This window comes from Aspergillus brunneoviolaceus, assembly GCF_003184695.1.
Source record: "Aspergillus brunneoviolaceus CBS 621.78 unplaced genomic scaffold BO95scaffold_8, whole genome shotgun sequence".
NCBI classification, from domain to species: Eukaryota; Fungi; Ascomycota; class Eurotiomycetes; order Eurotiales; family Aspergillaceae; genus Aspergillus; species Aspergillus brunneoviolaceus.
Window position 1 is genome coordinate 577,934 of NW_020290738.1, and position 20,776 is coordinate 598,709.

Sequence of the window (20,776 nt, forward strand, 5' to 3'; positions counted from 1 at the left end):
GATCCACCTCGGCTCGACGACGAGATGATCGCCTTACGTCGGAAGACTCGGACGTTGTGGCAGTGCAAAGTGAAGGCAACTTGCCGAACGGCTGTGAGGCCTGTAGAAACGAATCTATAGCTTGACTCTGCAGTTTCGATCCACACCGTAGAGACAGTTCGCAGTACTGTACACATTACTCCTCCCGTCGAGGATTGACCAAGCCCTCATTTGTGAACTCATATCGCGTCTCCGCATCCTAAACCGATAAAAGCGTCAGTCAACCACCCAGCAACAACTGCATCCGAAGAACGAAAAAGAGCGCCACTCACCCAGTATTCCTCAAACCCCACGCCGGCACAAACCTCCTCATACCGCAGGATCTGCGGCGGCGCGCCGACCGTAAAACTCCGCTTCAAGGCCTCCAGCGCCTCGCGCGTACTCTTCAACCGGGCCGCCACCAATGTCCAGGGATACGCGACGGCCGCGAACCCCAGGCCCGCCAGCTCCGTCGCCGAGAGATTCTCCGTCCTGCCGCCCTCGATGATGTTCGCCAGCATGGGCACGTCCAGCTCCGCCACACAGCGGCGCATGGCCTCGCGGTCGGGCAGCGCCTCGACGAAGATGGCGTCCGCGCCGATCGCGATGAACTCCCTCGCCCGGGTCATCGCTTCGTCCCACCCGTGGATGAGGGCGTCTGTCCGCGCCAGGATCAAGATGTCCCGGCCCTGGCTGCGCGCGTCGACGGCGGCTTGGATCCGCGCGTAGGCTTCGCCCCGTGGTACCACGGACTTGCCTTTGGTGTGGCCGCAGCCTTTTTTTATTTGGTGGGGGTTGTTAATTCGGTGGTTCATGAGGGTGGGGAGAGCTGGGTGGGACCGCGGGGAGGGGGATGGATAGGGACGTACGTTTCGGCCAGGTCTGATCCTCGATCATGACGCCGGCGGCCCCCGCGGCGGCGAAACACTCGACCGTTCGTTTGACGTTCATGGGACTGCCGTAGCCCGTGTCCCCGTCGACCATGATGGGCAGGTCGGTGACGATGCGGGCGGTCTCTTGGATCTTGTGGCACATGTCTTCCATGGCGATGTACCCGGTGTCCGGCAGGCCGTGGGCGCTGGACACGGCAAAGCCCGAGAGAAAGATGAGTGGGAAGCCGGATTCGGCGACAAGGCGCGAGGAGAGGCCGTCGTAGGTGCAGGGAAATGCGAGGATGGTGGTTGGATCGCGGTGGGAGGTTTGGAAGAGGGTGCGCAGGTGCGAGGCCTGTGGGCTGGGCAGGCGGCCGCGGACATTTTGAAGGGTGTAGGTGAGGGTTTGGGGTCTGGCTTGGGAGTCTGGTGGTGGTTGTGAGTCTGTTGGTGTTGTGCTGTGCTTGCTAGCTGAGGGGTTGCCTGGTTGAGTGTGGTTGAAGGGGTACGGCGTCATCTTGGGCCGGTATGACTTGATTATGAGGGTCCGAGAGATGTAAAATGTGTTGAGATGGCAGAAGATACAGACAATGGTTTGTGGTAAGCATTGCTTTTGGGTGGTAGTTTTGTTGTTCAACCTGTTGAAGTCACGGCGGGGGATGCTGAACACATGACTGCCGATCCATCTATAGCGGGGGACATCCACTTCGGAGTATCAATGCTGCTGTGTAAAACACCACAGTCGTTGGCCCTGGGTTGAGCGCAGCACAGCTGTCCGGGGAGAGGCATTCCCTAATAAAAGTTAGTACTCTAATGTGAGTTTGGCGAATTCCTTTTCTGTCTCGTTGGGGTGATGTTTGAAAAGTTAACCAGCTGACGTGGAATCGCAGTCTCGAGACGAAACCATGAATACCATTGTGCCTATTCTGTACCATGAAAAGATAGCTTGGCTACATTAAGGTCAATTTACCGTACCACTGCAATCACATTTGACACATTATTATTCTCCTTTCAGGCGACAGCCAACAGAAACAATTGGAGAGCTCCTTGGCAGCATGACGGACATTCATCCACTTAAGATACCAGGTTTCGATTTCAAAGCATCCCGATGACGACTGAACGCGAGGGGCTCCTATGTCGAGGCCGCTAGTGTACGGGGAATACCAGGATCCGCTGGAAATCCGTATTCTAGAAGACCTGGAATTCAACTAACGACGACCAGAATACCGGCCACCAACACGTGGGCACATTCCGTAGGCCCGATGATAAGTCCACCCGCGTTCTTCACCCTGTCAGCCGCACGGACGGTCTGCGTTTCATGAAGAGAGTCCAAGCGGATGGAATCAATTCGGGGGCCAAACTCAGGGACCCGCCGCGGGAAGTCGTGCTCTAGAAACCGGTCGCCACGTGGAAACCGTTGTCGTTTGGGCGACTGGGCGATCAGACCATGCTGGTTTTAGTCTGGGGCCAAACTGGGCTGTTGAACAGATTGTCACTGCTAGGTTAGTCGGTGGTGGGTCGAGTCTAGTCTATGGGCGAATATCAATGGTAGGTATGGATGACTTTGGGGAAACTTAGATTTATGTGTATGATGTATCGATTGATATGCTAATATTTCTCTTTCCTTCTTGCTCCAAGAGTGGGTATTGGGTATTGGTAGACAGCGTAATCGCACAGACAGACAGTAAAGAAAACACCATATACTCCTCTAAACCAAAGATGTGAAATACAGGATATCAGGTCGTAAAGTGTCGTCATCAAGAAAAGGGGCACTGGCATAAATTAAACCGATAGAAGTGCAATAGCCAGAGGCATCGGAGAAGGGGAGAAGAGAAGCCAGCAGGGCAGGAGAATTCATCTCAAAAGGGAAAGGGCAGTTAGTTAGTGTTGTCACAAAAGACAGCCAACTTCAACTCTCCGTCCACTCTCCGGATGATGCCCTCCTCTATAGCCCACTGCCGCAACAACAAATCCTCGCTTTCCTGCTCGAGGTTATCCTTTTCATAATGGCGACCAACGTGCTCCATTCGGTCGTTCCAACTGTGTGCACCAACAAATTCCTGTCCACAGAAGCCGCACTGGCTGTGAAGGGGGGGCTTGCGTTGCTCTTGCCAACATCGTGTCCGCACAGCCTCCAGGCTCTGCTCAAACGCCTCCCGTTCTTCTTCGGTCTCGGGCGACTTCCGGTTCCGGTACACCCAGGGGGCATGCATGCGACGCTGGTGCTGAGTGAAGAGGTCTTTGCGGTTGAAGTCATTGACCAGGTGAGATTCGTTGTAGGCGAGGGGCTCGTGCGGTGAGCTGAGGTTTCTCTCTTTGCTCAGGTTGTCCAAGCTACAACGCCCCACATCGCATCGGAAAAATCCCAGTTGAATGTGCTGAGAGATCACATGTCGCTTCCACTCGTTCTTCGACACGAATGTGCTGGGGCAGCCATAGTGTGAAAAGCTACAGGTATATACTCGACTGGGTGATGGGGTGTTCTTCTTCGCCGTTACCCTTGAGCCAGCGCGGGCGCTCGTAGTGGTGCTTGTCTTGCTGGATGGCTTTCGAGTCGGTTTAGTGACGCGATTCTTGCTGGCTTTCGGTGCCTTTCGTGGTTTGACTTGAAACTTTGGCGAGTCACAAGCGGCGCGCTCCTCCTTAGCCGGCTGACCACCGATCGACATCCCAGTTGTGAAACTGGTCTCACAGTTCGAGAAGGCTCCCTGATACGAGAATATGGCATGCGTGCTCGGTAAGGGTAGTTCAGGCTCAATCTTCACCATGGACTCGGGTTCTGGGTAGATTTGTGAAGGCGTCACCAGATAGTCAACAACAGCGGGCGAAGCGCACGGCTCATATGCAGATGGAGGTATCATGACATCGTCACAGGTATAAGGAGGAGACATATAACATCCCATATTCATCCAGTTCGTGTCGTTGCACTTGGGACTTCCCAGCGCCGGCGAAGAGGTGGGCTCGCTGCTCCAGGGAGACGAGAAGCCTGTCGTGAGAGTGTCGATATCATCTCCCATGCTCGTCCAGGACATGTTAGATGTGGGATAGAGACCTTTCATAGGGATAGCTTCCGGAGTGAGATGAGGTTGGAGGCCTGAAGGATGTTGACTCATCGTGGGGTCCGTATACGACGACTCATACTTGCAAGGGTACAGTTCATAATCCTGGGGAACACTAACCCCGGGTGCTGGTTGGGGAACATCGGAGAAGGCTGAGAAATGGTCCATGATATGGAAATGAAGAAGCAAGCAAGAACTCGCTTCGAACTATGTAATTTGTCTGTACACAGGACCACAACACAGTCGGAAAGAAAATGTTTGGCTCATGTGTCGCGGCAGCCAGGGGCATTTATCTTTCAGCTGGACGACCACATGGCTATGATACGGGAAATGGGGCACTGTAGCCCGAAAAGAGCCCAGAGTCAAGGCCATTGTTGAGCCGCATAGGCTCAATGGGCCGGGCGATTATTCGTCGAAATTGTTTGCGGGATGGATTAATGATTGCATTTCGAGAGACCCAAAGCAGGAAACCCCTGCAGCGGCATCTAGCCCGGGCTTCAGGTTCTGGACATCTGGACGATCCATTTTCATTTCCTCCGTGTCCTTGGATTTTCGTGTTTTCATTTCCCATTTCCCAATATACTTTTCTTGACACTAACGCTCAGTTCAGTCACGCTATGAAGGGTCCCCCCCCCTGTCAGTTTGTTGGGATTATCGCGCACATCTTTTCCTGAGAAGTCTCTGGAACAAAGCAAACTGTTGTTATCATCTAAATTTACTGCACAGAAGGAAGCATTCCAATCCCTCGTGGCTCGCACAGCCCAGTTTTCATGCGTGCACATTCCAAGTTTCCACTGATTGATTGGATCTGGGGGGATGCTCCTTCTGTGCCCGACGAGTCTCCCCCAGAGCCCCCAGAGTGCCTGCCATTCAGCCTCAATTTAATTGATAGGCAGTGTTGCGCTAAGTCGGCGTTAGCTGGGCAAAACCATACCAACAGGGTTTAGTTAACTTGACTTGTCGGGGGCCAAAACCCACCCCTGGGCCCATCTGCCTGCCAGCGTTGACTTATTATCGCCTCCGCACCAACCACAACCTTCAATAACGAGTCATTGAGCAAAGTCGGTCTCCACCACCAGCGCTCATTCGGTATCGCTCATGCAGGGGGTCTCAAACAGGTAAAAATCCACAGCGATCATCACCACTTCATTCAGCTGCGTGGTGACTATGACTGGTTGCCTCTTTGCGCACCTGTTGGCTTTTCCCCAGGCGCGATTTGACCCTGTCGGCGAGGCACGCACCGCATCAACCCGCGCCACGCTGTCTTTTGATACGCTTTTGGCATGCATGTCCCACCTGGAAATAATAATGACGCTCCGACCTCATTCTCCAGGCGTACCGTTACCCGCTAAACGTCTGACAGGCTCACGGATCGTGTGTCTTCCGTTAGCACCTTGGTCATCCTCTTGAGATGTAAGTACCTACGGAATAATTATTCTCATCATTATCGTGACTCGCCAAGGATTCCTGATATCATCCCTTAGACATGGCAAAGGGTCCACATTTCTTTGCCCCTTTTACAACTTGAAGTATAGTTGAACATTCGGTATGCTTGAAGCAGCGGTTGCTCTCCACTTCGTCCTATTTTCTTTTTGGGGGCCAAAATGGTTCCGATGGACCACGCGACAACTCCCGCGCTATGCAGCGATTCGACAGATCGGTATCTCTGTTATGAAACCAACTAACGGGGAGGGGGGGGGGGGTTTGAGGATCGACCTGGGCTCGACTATTCACACCATAAAGGGAAAGGTCAGATTGGTGATTATCAGAAGACGAAGGTTTCGCGACCGATGGCTGAATATTCATCATCGTACGTTTTAATTTCGACAATTTCGAGAGACCGGCAACTAGATACCTCGAGGCGTTCATCGGTGGCTGAGGGGTTGGCTGTGCTGGGAATGCATCCGACCGCTTCGGTGAGTATACACAGGGATCATGGATATCTGGCAAGGCGCTTTTACTATCGCGGTACGACATCGGCCACCGCTTCTTTATCCTGTCACTGCAATACGTAACCCATAGGGCTCAAGGAACTTTCGGAAGAAATCCGGGTTTCTTCCTTGTCCACGGCGGTAAGATGTGGTTCGGAAAGTGGAAAAGAAGCGGTGCAGCCCCAGTGACTCCACCACTGCAGCTAAACTGACTCATAACTTACTTACTTCCTGCCTGTCAGTTGCCGCAGCTCAGCTAGACTATTGAGTACTCTGCCAGGTGTAGATGTGGAAAGTGCTTTATTATTATTTCCCATCGGAGGCATTTTGCTTTCCGTTCCTCGCAGCCCATTGGTTTGTTCGTGTAATTACATCATTCCTCTTTCTCCTTCCGTTGACTCCGTTTTAAGGTACCTTATCGTGACTACTAGCTCAGTATCATCATTTTCGTTGATTCCCGCCAGCTGAACGTTCCGGGCGAGTTCCCAGGCAGTTTCCGAAGGGGACGGACGCCCCGCGACAAACGCGCGTCTCATGCGAATCATGCCTGTGGGCGTGCAGCATCTCGAGCAACCCTCTTTTGATCCTCGCCGCTTCGAATTGACATCATTTCCCGTGTCACCAGGTGACTGCTGACCATTGCTTGCTTGCTGCTTGCTTGCTTGCTGGGATCCGACGCCCGTTCTAGGATGATCCTGTGTTGGGACGTCCCATAGAACTAATTCCCCGTTGTTTTTTTTTTGGCCCAGGGACTGGAACTTACTGGGAGCCAGCAGTAACTTAGCACTAAGCTCTACTGTAGATATGTACGGTACTGTAAGTTACCACGTATATCACCGACCTCAGCGGGGAATCACTGCTCTTGAACCAAGCCCAGATAAGATACAGTTACGAGGGACCGGACTTGCCCCACTCCTACCGCCCGCGCATCCGTGGAAGAGACAGTTGAAAGGTCCACACCATAACTTTGAACTGCACTGACCTGACACTTGCCATTTACCTACACGGACACTTATACTCCATCAAAAAGAGACGAGTTGTTTCTATCTCCTAAGACCGAAATGGAGCAAGACTCTAGCTGGCCCACCCACATCACCCCCATAAACATACAGTACAGCCACAGACACAGCCCCAAATCCTCACCAAGACCGAGCAGAAAAAGAAACCCCAACAAACGAGCCGATTCCAAACGATGACCAAAACACCTACCCCTCAGCAACAAGCAAGCAAGAAAGATCAATCACTCCTGCTTGACCTTCTTACCCCACCGCTTCGGCACCCGCACCAACCAGTACAGGAACACCGCGGCCGCCGCATTGAACACCACATACACGAACAGCAAGCCGATGTTGCGCCAGCGGTCGGCGAACGACATGCTCAGCGTGGCCAGGAACTGGTCGGTCGTCGAGTAGGCGCAGACGCGGCAGGGGGTCGTGTCGGACGGGTTGAGGAGGCGGGCCTGGGCGGCTGCAACCCAGGGCCCAAGGTAGTCGGCGCAGGTCTGATTGGCGGGCGGCGGGATGTGGAGGAGCTCGATCTCGGAGCAGTTGACCTCGGCGCCGGCTAGGCCCACGCTCAGGATCGCGGAGACGAGGTAGGTAAAGGGGGAGACGCGGTACATGAAGATCCAGAAGCGGGGGAGCGCGGTCGGGGAGGCGAGGACGCTGATGAGTAAGGTTTGCGTTAGCGTGACTGATCCTGATACTGATACTGATTCAGATGAGAAGGAGGTTTGAGGAGTAGACTCACCCGTTGAAGATCAAACAGAAGGAGAATAACAGCTGGGCAACGTTGCTGCCGGTTTCGGGCTGCTCGATCCCGGCGATCACCATGGAACTGAAGGTGGAGGTGAACATCATGAAGACCAGGATCAGCAGGAACATGGTACCTCCGCGGTCGGTCACCGCGCCCGCGGGGAGGTGACGGTAGAATCCGATCGGGTAGTACCACGAGAAGTAGGCGGGCGCGGCCATGAGGATGTTCCAAGGGAGCTCGACGAGGATGCTGGCGAGCATGAACGCTTTCCACGAGTAGGCCTTGGACGGGCGCTCGCGCACCTCGTATAACGACCGCTGGCTTACGAAGTATGGCATCATCTGCTGCACGAGATTGGGGAAGATCACTAGTAGCATGAAGATGGCGAACATCTCGTTCTGCATGCCCTGGATACTGGTCGGCTCGCGCCAGAAGGTAAAACCGATGAAGAGAGGCTGTATCGGTCATGGTTAGTGATGAGTCCAATTAGTGATTGTAGAGACAGAGGAAGTAAGTGACGTACAGGAATGATGCACATGGCGGCCTTGGAGTAGATGTACGACGGGCTGCGCCAGTATTGCTGGAACATGCGCTTCAGACACAGGACGAACTGCGCCCAGATCGGCATCGCGAACTCCCCGTACCCAGTCACTTGCGGAGGGGGTGGCCGCTGCAGAAGCTCCGCCTTCATCTGTGCAAGTTCGTGACGCACCTGCATGCGCTCGGGGCTCTGATTCCAGACATCGGCCCAGTCTTTATCAGCATGGGACCCTGGGGCGGCTCCGATCACCTCGAGCATCCACTCGGCGGGGTTGGCGTTGGGTGGACACTTTGCGGATCCCTTGTCCTCAAAGTACTTAATGAGTGTTTCCATGTTCGGCCCCAGCTCGCCAAAGTAGACGGTCCGTCCTCCTTTCGCCAGGAAGAGAAGTCGATCGAACTCTTGCATGAGGATCGCCGACGGCTGGTGAATTGTACACAAGATTGCTTGGCCGTGGTCTGCTAGCTTACGCATCAAGGAACAGATAGACCATGCCGTCTGACTGTCAAGACCTGAAGTGGGCTCGTCGAAGAAGAGAAGGAGGTCTGGTTTCGCGGCAATCTCCACCCCGATAGTCAGTCGCTTGCGCTGCTCAACGTTCAGACCTTCGCCCAGGACGCCCACAACTGCTTCAGCGTATGCTTCCATATTGAGCATCTTGATTACTTCCTCAACGTATGCGATCTTTTCCGTACGCGGGATACTGGCCGGTTGGCGTAACATTGCACTGAAGATCAGGGCCTCGCGCACGGTACTCGTCTCCAGGTGCAAGTCCTGCTGTTGAACATAGCCCGTCTTGCGAGAGAAGGAGTTATTGCGCATGCGCCCGTCGACCAGCATTTCGCCCGTCACGACGCCCATGGTAACGCGGTTTGCCAGCACGTCGAGCAAAGAGGTCTTTCCAGCGCCCGTCACGCCCATCAGCGCTGTCAGCGTTCCGGGCTGGACCCATCCGTCAACGTGGTGGAGAATGGTGCGGTTTTGGCCCTTGATCTTGATATTGTAACAGACATCTTGCCATTGAAAGATCGATGTTTGCTTAACAATCGCTGCGGTATGTTGGTCCGGATCGTGATTCTCTTCTGCGGCTAGCCGGTTCTCTTCGGCCATTGGCGCGTGGCTCTCTACGTCGCTGCTGGTGCCCGGTTGTTTCTTTTTGATGAATGCCGGCATCTTCCCCCGCGGGAAAACGAGGATCTCACCTTTTGAGGGCTTGGCGCGAACCAGCTCGCTGCTGATGACGTAGCAGGCTAGGGAGAACAGAAGGAATGCCCAGATAATGCCGTAGTTGCGCCACAAGTGCGAGCGATAGTACTGGTAAGTGACATTGATGAATCTGTCCCCATCGACGAAGTCTTGTCCCGCGATTGCGCCGTTAACACTACAGATCTTGGAGCTCAGGGGTGCATCGCTATAAGAAGGGACGTAGAGTGCACAGGGAAATTGGCGGTCACTGAATTCGTTGATCATCAGGCTTTCGAAGGCATACTGTTGCTTTATTAGTGGAACACCTAAAACTCGGAGTTTAGGTAGACGTACGCCAATCGGGTTCAGGTAGTTCAACCACCGGAACCAAGGATGCATGTCTCGCACTGGAATTGTGAAACCTGTGTAGATGACAAGGATCATCATGAAGATGGACGATGGGACCATCGCTTGAGCCATAGACCGCGAGACGGCGCCAGTAAAGCGGAAGATGTTGGACATGGTGAGCGTCACAGTGACGGAGAAGAGATAAAACACAAAGAAGTGACCCGCCGTACGGCGTAGGTTAGACATGAAATAGAGGATTATGTTGAACACCACCGACACTATGAGTTTCGACGGTAAGTCCACTAGCATGGAACTGATTGCTTCCGCAGACGGGTGGTAGAGCGCATATTTATCATGTTTCTCCACGATCGGTCGCTGTTGCCACAGAGTCAAAATCTCCAAGGCACTTGCAAACGCGTTGAGAAGGATGGCAAAGAACAGGAGGGCGCCACGCTGGAAAAAGCTGTTGGTAGTGGTGTCCAAATTATAGAATACACTGGCAACAACCAAGGCCATGATGCTGTTTCCAATAACTGAAGTAAGAGTCATGGTCATATCTCCCCTCAAGCGCTGCATACCTCGTCGAAGACACAGGCGAATCTGCATAGGGTAGGACAGTGTGTAAGGGGACTTGGCTCTTGTTCCTTTTGCCTTCTCGGCCGCGCGAGACCGCGAGAACTCTTCGTATTTGTCTCCTTCTAGAGGGAATTCAGCCTGAAAAGCCTCGATGGCGGCAAGAAGTTGCTTTCTTTCCGCACTCTCTTTCCATCGAGAGGCAAATTCGTCGGGTGTTCGGGGAACCAGGTGTTCAAACCCTTCGCGAGCTTTTCGCTCCGTAGGACTGGTTAGCGAGGTGAGAAAGTCTGCTGTGGTTTGCCTATCAGGACAATCAAATCCCATGTCCACAAAAAACCGCTTAGCGTCATCTGCATGGCCGAAGTATATTTGGCGACCTTCATATAGAACGGTCACTTCATCGAAGATGTCATAGATAGCCTGACTGGCCTGGTAGATGGCCACGATGGCTGTTGATCCGGTGTAGTCGGTAGAAACCCGCAATCGTCGCACAAATTCGAGAGCTGTAGAGGAGTCCAAACCCCGCGTGCTATTGTCCCAGCATTGCAATGGGCTGCCACACAGCATTGTCTCGGCTATGCTGACTCGTTTTCTTTCTCCTCCCGATACGCCTCGAATGTACTCGTTACCAATTTGCGTGTTCAGTGTGTGGCTCAGCCCCAGCATCGCCATAACTACGTCTCGCATGTGGGTAGCATATTGTTCACGTGTAACGCCCGGGAAACGATTGGATGGTGCTCGAGCATGGGCTGCGAAATGCAACGTATCTCCCACGGTAAGTTGCGGGAAATGTGTCTCTGTTTCGGCCTGATAGATCACCTCTCCGCGGAAACGACTGTGCATTTCATTCCAAGAAATGCCTTGATACTGGATGTCGGTTCCTTCCTCGAGCCACAGCCCATGTGTTTCCCCCGCGATCGTCTTAAGGAATGTCGAGCAGCCACTAAGTGAGCGATCAATGAGCGTTGGACAATCCACCACGCATGGCTAAGGTCAAGAAAATGGCGACACACCCAAAAGGCTAGGAAACGGGAAAAGTTATGATTGTCACCAACGGGTGATATAGCTTACCTTCCAGGGCGGCCAAGCACGACGAGCATCTCACCACTGCGCACAAGCCCCTCAAAGTTGCGGAGAATGTCGATCCTGACCTTGTGTCGGTGACCTAATACGCCCTTCAGCCAGTCAAAACCTTTCAGCCACATATTAGCTACATTTGCCTGATAGTCCGCCGCGGTTCCGTAGCCAAAAGCGTTGAGATTGCGGAAGGAAACGCCCGCTGTGCGACGAGGGTATCTGTCTGGGTCGCGGGATGTGATCCGGAGTAGATTCTTGGTCCATTTGCGCGCGTTGAATTGGTCTGAGCTAGGATTCAGCTGAGGATCGCTGGGCTCTTTGGAGAAGGTATCGGTGCCCTCGCCGATGGTACTCTTTTCGGACAGATGCGACAGACTTCTTGCTAGAGAAGCAATCCTCTGTTCATCTTTGTGGGCGATACCCTCTTCCGACTCCTGACCGAGGGACTGCTCGCTCTCTTCTTTCTCCTCGATGGTTTCTGAGACGTGAAACGAGCTTTCGATCCCCGCGCCCATAGTAGCGGAAACTGCCGAAGCTCCAAAAGGAGGGGGAGGTACTGGTTGCATGATTACTGCAAGGAGCTAGTCGTTACAGAGCTCTTTGAAGCTGAGGGGAATTCATGACATCAAGTCTCGGCCTTTGGAACGGAATAGACACGAAGGAAATGTAGGGTAGTAGATGAGAGAGTGGGATGAGGATGTCGGGTACCTGAGAAAGTTAAGTATGGGGATCCAAGCCAGCGAGAACAACACAGGCGGAAGACGGGAGAGTCCACATCCGAGGGGATGTTATCATTTTCCTACATATTTGAGTCCTCGAGCCATGGTCGAATCACTGCCAGAACCAAACTGGAGAGGCTTTTTGCCCGCCCGCCTGAGCGCTCTTACCGTTTTGGTCGTAGTCTCCCGCGTGGCTCTCGTTGTATAGACTAAGTACGTCGCTTGCAAGTGGCGCGTCAAAGAAACAGTACTTCGTATAGAGTATCCCCCGCCAAGAAGGGGTCTTAGCTGTCAGCTTGGATCTCTGCATGGCAAGGGAGGTTTCGGGGAGGGTAAGCAATGCAGGAGGAAAATGCGAAAAATATGCATATGTACACAATCGCAGTGATTAGTCTGCATATTCAGGAGAATTGCGGATGCTGTGGTACCATACTAGGTAGTGAATGTGATGGGATGGGGATGAGATGGAAAGTACGGAGTAGGTAGGAGGAATAACTATCTTAGTGCATAACCTACTAGGTATGCTTGCTCCACCCACTTCCCGTCACTACCCCGGATCTGATCCAATCCGCGCGGGAAGGGAAAGTTCCGAATCAGTCATGCTTGGATCACCTGAGCAGTACCTCACCACTACTAACCACCACCACCACCACCACCACCACCACAGCCTGCAATGAGATTTAGATTGCGAGCCAAAGACGTGCTCACTCTTGAGAGCCATTCGATTGAAAACACTTCTACACAAAACTCATGGCCATCTAGATTTTCACGAGCCAATGCGAGAAACAAGCCCGTGATTTGGCTATTTGGCACTCACAATGGGTTCAAGTAGATCGAAACCTGACGATTAGTGAACTTAGAGCGACAACTTTGACTAATGATAAAGACGACCTTACCCTTGACTTAAAATCTCCAATGGAAACCCTATCGCTCTGCACCCGAGAGTGACTCAAATACTCGACAACAGAGAGATTTGCCGTCGGGTCTTGAAGCCGTTGGAAGTTCAAAACCTGAAGGAATCACCCAATGTCGGCCCTGCTCTCGATAAGCATGCAAACTCAGCAAGACCGATAGATAAGCTTGGCCATCGTGTCAAAGTGGAGCACGATTCCGTGCTGACTTCCCCACTGTGGGGGTCTTGTTCACTGTTGATAAATTTAAGCCAGACGCGTCCCTGCGTCAGAGTCAATCTTCAAACGATTGCGTTCCTAACTCGGAATATCCAAGCAGTAACCTTGAACTAACCATGACCACCCCCGATGCACATGTGTCTGATGTCGAGCCAGCGCTGCCAAATGCTCAGGAAGAACAGCCGCTGCTGCGCTCCGACCCGGAAGCTTCATGGAAGCCACCACCAGGTTTCGTCTGGATACAGCTAGGTTAGTAGTCCACCAAAAGCATAGAAGCCACTCCATTAATCGAAATCTAGCAATCATGTCAAACGTCTTTCTCTCCGGGTTCGATGGTACCATCACTGCATCGACTTACGCAGTCATCAGCTCCGAGTTTAATGCCGCCAACACCGCTTCGTGGCTCACCACTTCCTACCTCATCACGAGCACCGCATTCCAGCCATTATACGGTCGCTTTTCGGATATATTCGGTCGGCGAGTCTCCTTCTTCACGGCCACGATCACTTTTATTGCTGGCTGTCTTGGATGTGGGATTGCGAAGAATGTGGTGTTCCTGAATCTCATGAGAGCGCTTACCGGCATCGGAGGAGGAGGCCTGATGACCATGGGTGAGTTTGAAAATATGATTGTTTCGTCAAAGTACTTGATCAGGGTCTGTCACTGACATCAATCAGCCACTATCATCAACTCGGATCTGATCCCGTTCCGTCGCCGAGGGATGTATCAAGCGGTTCAGAATGTGATGCATGGCTTCGGGTCGATTTGTGGTGCATCCCTAGGAGGCTCTATTGTCGACTCTGTCGGCTGGCGATGGTGCTTCCTGTTGCAAGTTCCAGTTGGTCTTCTAGCATTGCTCACAGGGCACCTTGTTCTTCAGCTTCCTGCTCCGACGAGATACCTTGAGGAAGGACACGGCTTTCGGACCATCTGGCGACTTGTTGACATCTCTGGGGCATGTGCTCTTATACTAGGTCTATCGACCCAGCTGGTAGGTCTGAGTCTAGGGGGCAACGAGCTTCCTTGGACCAACGTGTGGGTGATAATTTCGTTGGTGGCAAGTGTGGCTTTCCTCGCCGCGTTCATTCTCATAGAAGGAAGAACGAGTGCAGTGCCCCTGATCCCACCAAGGATGCTGAAGGGGGTACTTCCTGTGGCCACGCAGGTTGCTAATGTTTGCGTGGGAATGGCCGCCTACGCTGTAAGAGCCTCGATCCCAGTTAGGTACTGATCCGCAACCGTGACTAACGAAGGCAGTTTCTTTTCACACTACCCCTTTTCTTCCAAGTTGTGCTAATGGAGTCACCTGCAAAGGCTGGCGCCAGACTCGCAATTCCATCCTTTGCTACCCCAATTGGCGGAATTTACTCCGGCTTCGTAATGTCTCGTTGGGGTAAGCTCGCTTACCTGGTTCGAGCTGGGTCGTTGCTCATGTGTATCGGCAACGCATTGGTGATGCTCCTGCATTTCCAGGACTCAGAATGGAAATACTTCACTTACTTGATTCCAGCGAGCCTTGGGCAGGGTATTGTGTACCCAGGGATCTTATTCACTTTTCTCGCTGCATTTGACCATGCAGGTAAGTCCCTTGTCGTGTCACTGCACTAATTGTAACGAAGTTGACCTGGCGGTAAGACCACGCCGTGTCAGCTTCCACCGTATACCTGGTTCGTTCAATGGGCACTGTTTGGGGGGTTGCCATTACTTCCACCATAATTCAGAATACACTGCGCTCGGGCCTCGGGGAGGCCTTGAGTGGAATACCAGACAAATGGAAAGTAACACTCCTTTCCTTGAGCATACTGACCCATGGGGGCAAGGACTGATCAAGGTCATATTCCACTAGATTATCGAGGAGATTCGTCATTCGGTCTCCGCAATTCACAACCTTCCGCCGGACATTCAACTAGCTGCGCGGTTGGTCTACTATCAGGGCATCCGTCTGTGCTTCTTGGCGTCAGCTTGCTTTGGGCTTGTGGCCACCATTGCGGCACTATTCACGAAGGGTAAAGGCCTGCATCGCTCGCACGACGCCTAAGGACTGGCCGCCAGACCCCAAGTGGGGTCCACGATGTAACCGCGCTAGCCACCAAAGCGGCGATTGCTTTGTACAGGGGCCAGAAAGGTATATCGAATGATGAAGAAGTCTCCGAATAGGTGAGGCTAGACTGGATGAGCTGCGGAAATAAGGACGGTTCTAGGAGGGGGCAGACACTACATCCTACCCGCAAGTGACAGGTGCAAGTCTGTTGCACGGAAGCATATATAACGCCAGTCGAATGAACGAGTATTATTTGAGGAGTGAGACTGTTTCCTGCTTGTTGATTGGGACTTCCTCAATACGAGGACCCTCGTCGAGCAGCTTGATTCCGCCTCCCCCGCGTTGCGGAGAAATAAACTCTGAATCTCTGATTGCCGAGGGAAACCCCCGGCCCCCCGTTAGCCTGACGGCTCGGAACCGCTGTTTAATTCCATCGTCAATTCACAAGACATATAGTATAGTAATGTGTCTGCCTGCGAACTGTGGGGAATGGGAATGAGCTAAGGGTCCCAGGCTCAGGCCTTCAGTAAAGGAGGTCTCTTCCACGGGCAGTCTGGCATCACTAGCTACATCTCCCCCGCATTATCAGCGACGATCATCTTGGGGCAAACAGTGGATAATTCCGCCCCAGTTCCGCTATAATGGGCCTCTCTAAGCTTAATTTGGGGCCAACCCGGGGCCCGCTTTGATAAATTTGATAAATGGGCTCGGAATTCGATAAGCGTTCCGGGCTATCTGTAGGTAAACAAGTATCTGTCATTACCTATCAAGTAGACGTGCTCCTGATGAATCATCGAATTCCACCGTCCCCACCCCAGGAATCTTATCAAACTACTAACCTCGCTTATCATATTGTGGCTTTCTTCCAAGGTAAGTAAGTATGGAGGCAAAAGTCATGTGTACTGTAGAAGGATGGAAGATGCCATATAATGGAATGGCTCCTCCCTTGGCACTCTTCATTCCACCCCTCCCCACATCGTTTCTTGACCAAGAACCACACTTGAGAAATAATGGAGTCAGACAACCCTAAGCGATCCTCTTCCAAAGCGGATCATGAGGCCTCCTATGACCCCGAGGTCGATATGGCCAAGGGCCATGTTGCTATCACGGGCGTGCCGGATGCGCATATGAAGCGGAATTTCAGTATCCTCAGCATCATCGCCATGGGGTACAACAATACCAACAGCTGGGTGGCGATAGCTGCGAGTTTCTCGATTGCCATTCAGTCAGGCGGCTCCGTCTCGCTACTGTATGGCATCATCGTCGTCTTCCTTGCGATGCTCTGCACGGGCATCACCTTGGCCGAGCTGGCGAGCGTCTACCCGACGGCGGGAGGACAATATCATTTCACGTCAATTCTGGCCTCGAAGCGCTGGAGCAAGGTCCTGTCATACACCAGTGGCATCGCTGCCCTATTTGCGTGGATCACCCTCGGGGCGTCCATCGCCTTGTCCACGACCAACGTGCTCATGGCGATTGTCATCCGGTGGCAGCCCGAGTATGAGACCAAGAGCTGGCATTACTTCCTGGTGTATCAGCTGTTGAACGGCATCATGGTCGCCTACAACATCTTCCTGACCAACAAGACCCTGTGGATCTATAACCTGGGCTGTAAGTGCATGCCTTCCTTTACGGGTGAAGTAAACTTGACGCTGACCATGACCAATCCCATTTGCTACAGTCCTCCTCTCCATCTCAACCTTCCTTGCCCTCACCATCACCTGTCCATCCCGCTCCGCAGCGCACGTCAGCTCGTCTCATACCTGGGGAGAATTCGTCAACGGATCCGGCGGCTGGCCCGACGGCATCTCCTTCCTGACCGGCCTCTCCACGCCGCAGTTCATGTATTCGGGCCTCGACGCCACCCTCCACCTGGCTGAAGAATGTCTCGACCCGGAGCGCATCGTCCCCAAGGCAGTGATTGTGACCGTCATCGTGGGCTTACTGACGGCGTTTCCGTTCGCCATTGCCATACTGTACAGCTACAACAACATCCAAGCCTCTCTCGACAGTCCCACGGGGTGAGCTTCTTCCAAGATATCCCACCCCACCTGCCCGCCCGCCCGCCTGTCAAGCAATCCACTAACAACATCCCATGGGACACACACAACAGCTTCCCCATCTTCTTCGTCTGGGAGAAAGCCACCCACTCCCCGGTAGCCGCCACGATCTTCATGGCCGCGCTCTTCGTCGTCTCCCTGGTCGCCCTGAACGCCGTCCACCAGACCGCCTCGCGGCTCACCTGGTCCTTCGCCCGCGACGACGCCCTCTTCTTCTCCCGCCGGCTAGCCAGCATCCACCCTTCCCTAGGCGTGCCCGTCTACTCTCTTCTCCTCGACGGCGTCGCCGTCCTCCTCGTAGGCATCGTCTACGTCTGCTCCACGACCGGTCCGCCTACCCCTCCTCCCCCCTTCCCCAAACCATCCACCACCAAACACAGCTAACGAGAGAAAAAAAAAAGCCTTCAACGCCTTCATAAGCACAACGGTAGTCGTCGCGCAGATCTCCTACGCCATCCCAGCGGCCCTCCTCCTCTCCCGCCGCCGAAGCCCCGACTACCTCCCGCCAGACCGGACCTTCAAGGTACCCCACGCGCTGGGCTACCTGTGCAACGTGGTCTGCATCCTCTGGGCGATCATCATCACCATCTTCTTCACCTTTCCCACCGAGTTTCCGGTCACGGGGGGGAATATGAGTACGTTGCCCCGGTCTCTCTCCCTCTCAACATCTTCCACCAGGGAAAAAGCAAAAAAGTAAAAAATAAAAAATAAACCCGTCCAGCAATTCCCTCCCCTATATCTCCCCCCACCCCAACCAAGATTCACCCTTCACCCAGACAATATACTGACTAGGACACCCATTCGGGAATCGAACAGATTACGCCTCCGTCGTGCTGGTCATCATGCTCATCCTCGGGGTGGGGAATTGGTACGCCTACGCGCGGCGGCATTATCATGGGCCAAGGTTGGAGATGTGACAACTTACCCCGGAGCACTACTTATCAATCACTTTACTTACCCGACTTTATGGTTAGTAAGCTATTTAGCGAAGACTTCTGATGCCTAATGACAAAGTATATGAACCTTGACTTCGAATTCATGCGTGATTCGCTTCCCAATCGGCGTAAAAACTTGCCGTCTATGATTTCACATCTGAGCCTGTAGTTACTCAGTATTTCCACAATTTAGGAAGTAAAAGTAACTCTCTTGGCCGAGTTCATCCTCTGATATCCCGATTTGAGGGGGTGGATCTGCTGAACATATGGGTATGTGCTGAACATATGGGTATTTGCAGAACATACACATCTGGTCAGTTGTGCATAGCCAGATAGATACAGGATGTATTCAAGTCGCCACAAATTAGAACATCAAGGAGAGAGAGAGAATAGACGAGAGTTGATTCCTCAGGTTTGATTTTGATAGTGAGTAGGTAGTAGTGATAACCGCATACTCATGGTAGTTATCCAACCAAGATGGATAGATACAAAAGGCAACTGCTTCGTTTTGAATCGTCTTATGGTCCGGTGACGAGTTCGACTTCGCCTATCCGGTTCTTTGGCTGCGTTCAACATCCAAAAGTCCACGGTGATGGTTTGAATTACGCGATTGAGTATATTCCAACGCACATGACATCATGGGAGTCGAAAATCAGTCGACAGATCACATGCTCTAGATGATCACCTCGAGACGAAGGCATATCGGTTGTTACAATCAGAAGTGGCCACACTAGCATCCACAACAAGTTCCCAAGTACTCCCCAAGTCGCGCAAATGGTTCTGTTTCGTCCGTACTTAGCCTTGGAGGTCGGATCGTAGTGAAGCGACGAAAAGGCCGATCCGCAACTGAGATATCTACTCGTCACAAACCAATGCCAACACAGCCAAGATTACCGACGTCACTTTTAACGGACACTGGACGAAGCAAAAGACCACCACAGTAACAACAGCGCAGGGAAACGAGCTCGATGCGCACGCTCAGCAGATACCAAACTAACAGTAAAAGGTAATCATGAATTAAGTGCCATGCGGCTATGCAGGAGGCCGGTTGTTCTGGAACCTTCTCTCACGGGCACAACCTCAAGAGCCTAGAGCTTGATTCCCAGCCAGAATAAATCACACAAATCACCGTACAACAAAAAAACCGCAGTTCCACAAATCAAGCAGTGCAACATATGAGATTAGAACATAAGAAAATAGGAAATTATCCAGGAGCGAGGCCCGTGCGGCGCGACCGCGACAAAAAATGCTGCCGCACCCACGCTGAACGGCCCCCTCATTCCCGGCGCCCTTTTCAGCTAAACAACTCGAGCGGTCTAGTGGTGTGTAAGCGGGAGTGGCGGTCGTAGTCGGGGGTGTAATAGAAGCAGCAACGCCATTATCGGGAGGAAGTTCGTTTCGTTTAACAAGGAGGTGGAGGGGGTCATGGATCGATCATGGCGTCTAGCACATTTCACAGCACTCGATGCAGTCAAAGCAGCACTCGCAGGTCTCTTCGCACAGACACAGACAGCACAGAGTAGCCAAGCTGAGCAGAAGACAAATGTTAGTAAGAGATTCTGGCGGGACTGGAGAGGGCAATGCAGTGGATCGCTTACCAAGTTCCTAGACAGCCGCGGTCCTTCTGCTGGGGAGGGGGTTGCTGCTGGTACTGCATGGGTTGCTGGAAGGGTACGGTTAGTGACAATCAGTGGCATGATCTCGAGTCGCAACGTACAGGAGCATAGCCCTGGGGAGGAGGGCCAGGGGGGTATCCGCCCTGAGGAGGGTAACCCTGCTGGTAACCTTGCGGGGGATATTGGCCGTAACTGTAGGGAGGCGATGAGTTAACAGTTGTCGCGCACGATGAGGTGGTCGGGATCAGTCCCCAAGATAAACTGGTCGGGAGAGCGCAAAACAGGGAAATTGCATGACCAGTTGGACATGACCCTCATGGTGCTCGACAAGTCTGTCGGGTTGGATCCGCCATTGTTGTCTGGATAAGAGGAAAGGCCGGGGGCGCGACAGGAGGCACGGAGGCCAAGATACCGGGCGCAATGGACGAGGGAAGGGGAAAGGACTTACGCCTGCTGCGGCGGAGGAGGACCGTTGTAGTATCCTTGTTGAGACATGGTGACAAGAACGGGATCTAGAGAACCAAGAGATGCGAAGCAATGATGGTCAGCGGAGAGAAAGCTTGGAAGAAGGAAGAAAGAACGGAGAGTTCGGGAAGACGGCTTCAGATGAGTGAGCGAAAGAGTGGTGAGTGAATTGAGTGGAAGCCGGCCGGGCGGGTTTGAGAGGGCCAGAGAGAGCCAGAAGGGGGGGGGGGTTAAAGGGAAAAAGAGGAACCAAGTGGCTGAGAGAACCAATAATAACAGAAAGTGGAACATACCTAAGATTACGCCAAGAGTAAGATGGACGGAAGTAAGACAGAGAAAGCGAGCGAGAGAGAGAGAGAGAGAGAGAGAGAGAGAGAGAGAGAAGAAGGAGAGTGAAAGACTCGAGGTATGTCAGATCAAATAACTTAAGCAGAAGAGAAGAAAAGGG

The 20,776-nt window shown here is 52.9% G+C and overlaps 7 protein-coding genes across 7 annotated transcripts; 3 read left to right on the forward strand and 4 right to left on the reverse strand.

The window, feature by feature from the left end:
* Positions 1–175: 175 nt before the first annotated feature.
* BO95DRAFT_354037 (isocitrate lyase/PEP mutase family protein) lies at positions 176–1,407 on the reverse strand (the record flags this gene model as incomplete). The annotated part of the gene is made up of 3 exons (XM_025582198.1): positions 176–238; positions 312–793; positions 888–1,407. 3 exons carry the CDS (start codon positions 1,405–1,407, stop codon positions 176–178), a joined length of 1,065 nt encoding a protein of 354 aa, XP_025446216.1.
* A 1,060-nt stretch (positions 1,408–2,467) lies between these two features.
* On the reverse strand, positions 2,468–4,229 carry BO95DRAFT_270772 (putative C2H2 finger domain protein). The gene has a single exon (XM_025581583.1). It carries the CDS (start codon positions 4,115–4,117, stop codon positions 2,768–2,770), a length of 1,350 nt encoding a protein of 449 aa, XP_025446217.1. The 5' UTR covers positions 4,118–4,229; the 3' UTR covers positions 2,468–2,767.
* Positions 4,230–4,989: 760 nt separating this feature from the next.
* Positions 4,990–5,631, forward strand: BO95DRAFT_439301 (uncharacterized protein). Its single transcript, XM_025585705.1, has 2 exons — positions 4,990–5,362; positions 5,434–5,631. The coding sequence occupies exon 1, from the start codon at positions 5,117–5,119 to the stop codon at positions 5,357–5,359; it is 243 nt and encodes an 80-aa protein (XP_025446218.1). The 5' UTR covers positions 4,990–5,116; the 3' UTR covers positions 5,360–5,362; positions 5,434–5,631.
* Positions 5,632–6,772: 1,141 nt separating this feature from the next.
* BO95DRAFT_270953 (pleiotropic drug resistance family ABC transporter) lies at positions 6,773–12,060 on the reverse strand. Its single transcript, XM_025581584.1, has 5 exons — positions 11,357–12,060; positions 9,716–11,228; positions 8,159–9,664; positions 7,630–8,090; positions 6,773–7,544 (listed from the first exon to the last, which is right to left on the reverse strand). Exons 1-5 carry the CDS (start codon positions 11,926–11,928, stop codon positions 7,121–7,123), a joined length of 4,476 nt encoding a protein of 1,491 aa, XP_025446219.1. The 5' UTR covers positions 11,929–12,060; the 3' UTR covers positions 6,773–7,120.
* A 1,267-nt stretch (positions 12,061–13,327) lies between these two features.
* Positions 13,328–15,249, forward strand: BO95DRAFT_354091 (MDR family MFS transporter; the record flags this gene model as incomplete). The annotated part of the gene is made up of 6 exons (XM_025582200.1): positions 13,328–13,460; positions 13,511–13,822; positions 13,889–14,412; positions 14,469–14,790; positions 14,847–14,989; positions 15,058–15,249. The coding sequence occupies 6 exons, from the start codon at positions 13,328–13,330 to the stop codon at positions 15,247–15,249; spliced, it is 1,626 nt and encodes a 541-aa protein (XP_025446220.1).
* Positions 15,250–16,206: 957 nt separating this feature from the next.
* On the forward strand, positions 16,207–18,477 carry BO95DRAFT_506844 (putative choline transport protein). The gene is made up of 5 exons (XM_025591220.1): positions 16,207–16,863; positions 16,934–17,273; positions 17,366–17,640; positions 17,714–17,947; positions 18,129–18,477. The coding sequence occupies exons 1-5, from the start codon at positions 16,263–16,265 to the stop codon at positions 18,227–18,229; spliced, it is 1,551 nt and encodes a 516-aa protein (XP_025446221.1). The 5' UTR covers positions 16,207–16,262; the 3' UTR covers positions 18,230–18,477.
* A 1,166-nt stretch (positions 18,478–19,643) lies between these two features.
* Positions 19,644–20,753, reverse strand: BO95DRAFT_271098 (uncharacterized protein). The gene is made up of 4 exons (XM_025581585.1): positions 20,312–20,753; positions 19,965–20,055; positions 19,846–19,910; positions 19,644–19,775 (listed from the first exon to the last, which is right to left on the reverse strand). The coding sequence occupies exons 1-4, from the start codon at positions 20,617–20,619 to the stop codon at positions 19,691–19,693; spliced, it is 549 nt and encodes a 182-aa protein (XP_025446222.1). The 5' UTR covers positions 20,620–20,753; the 3' UTR covers positions 19,644–19,690.
* Between the last annotated feature and the right edge of the window lie 23 nt (positions 20,754–20,776).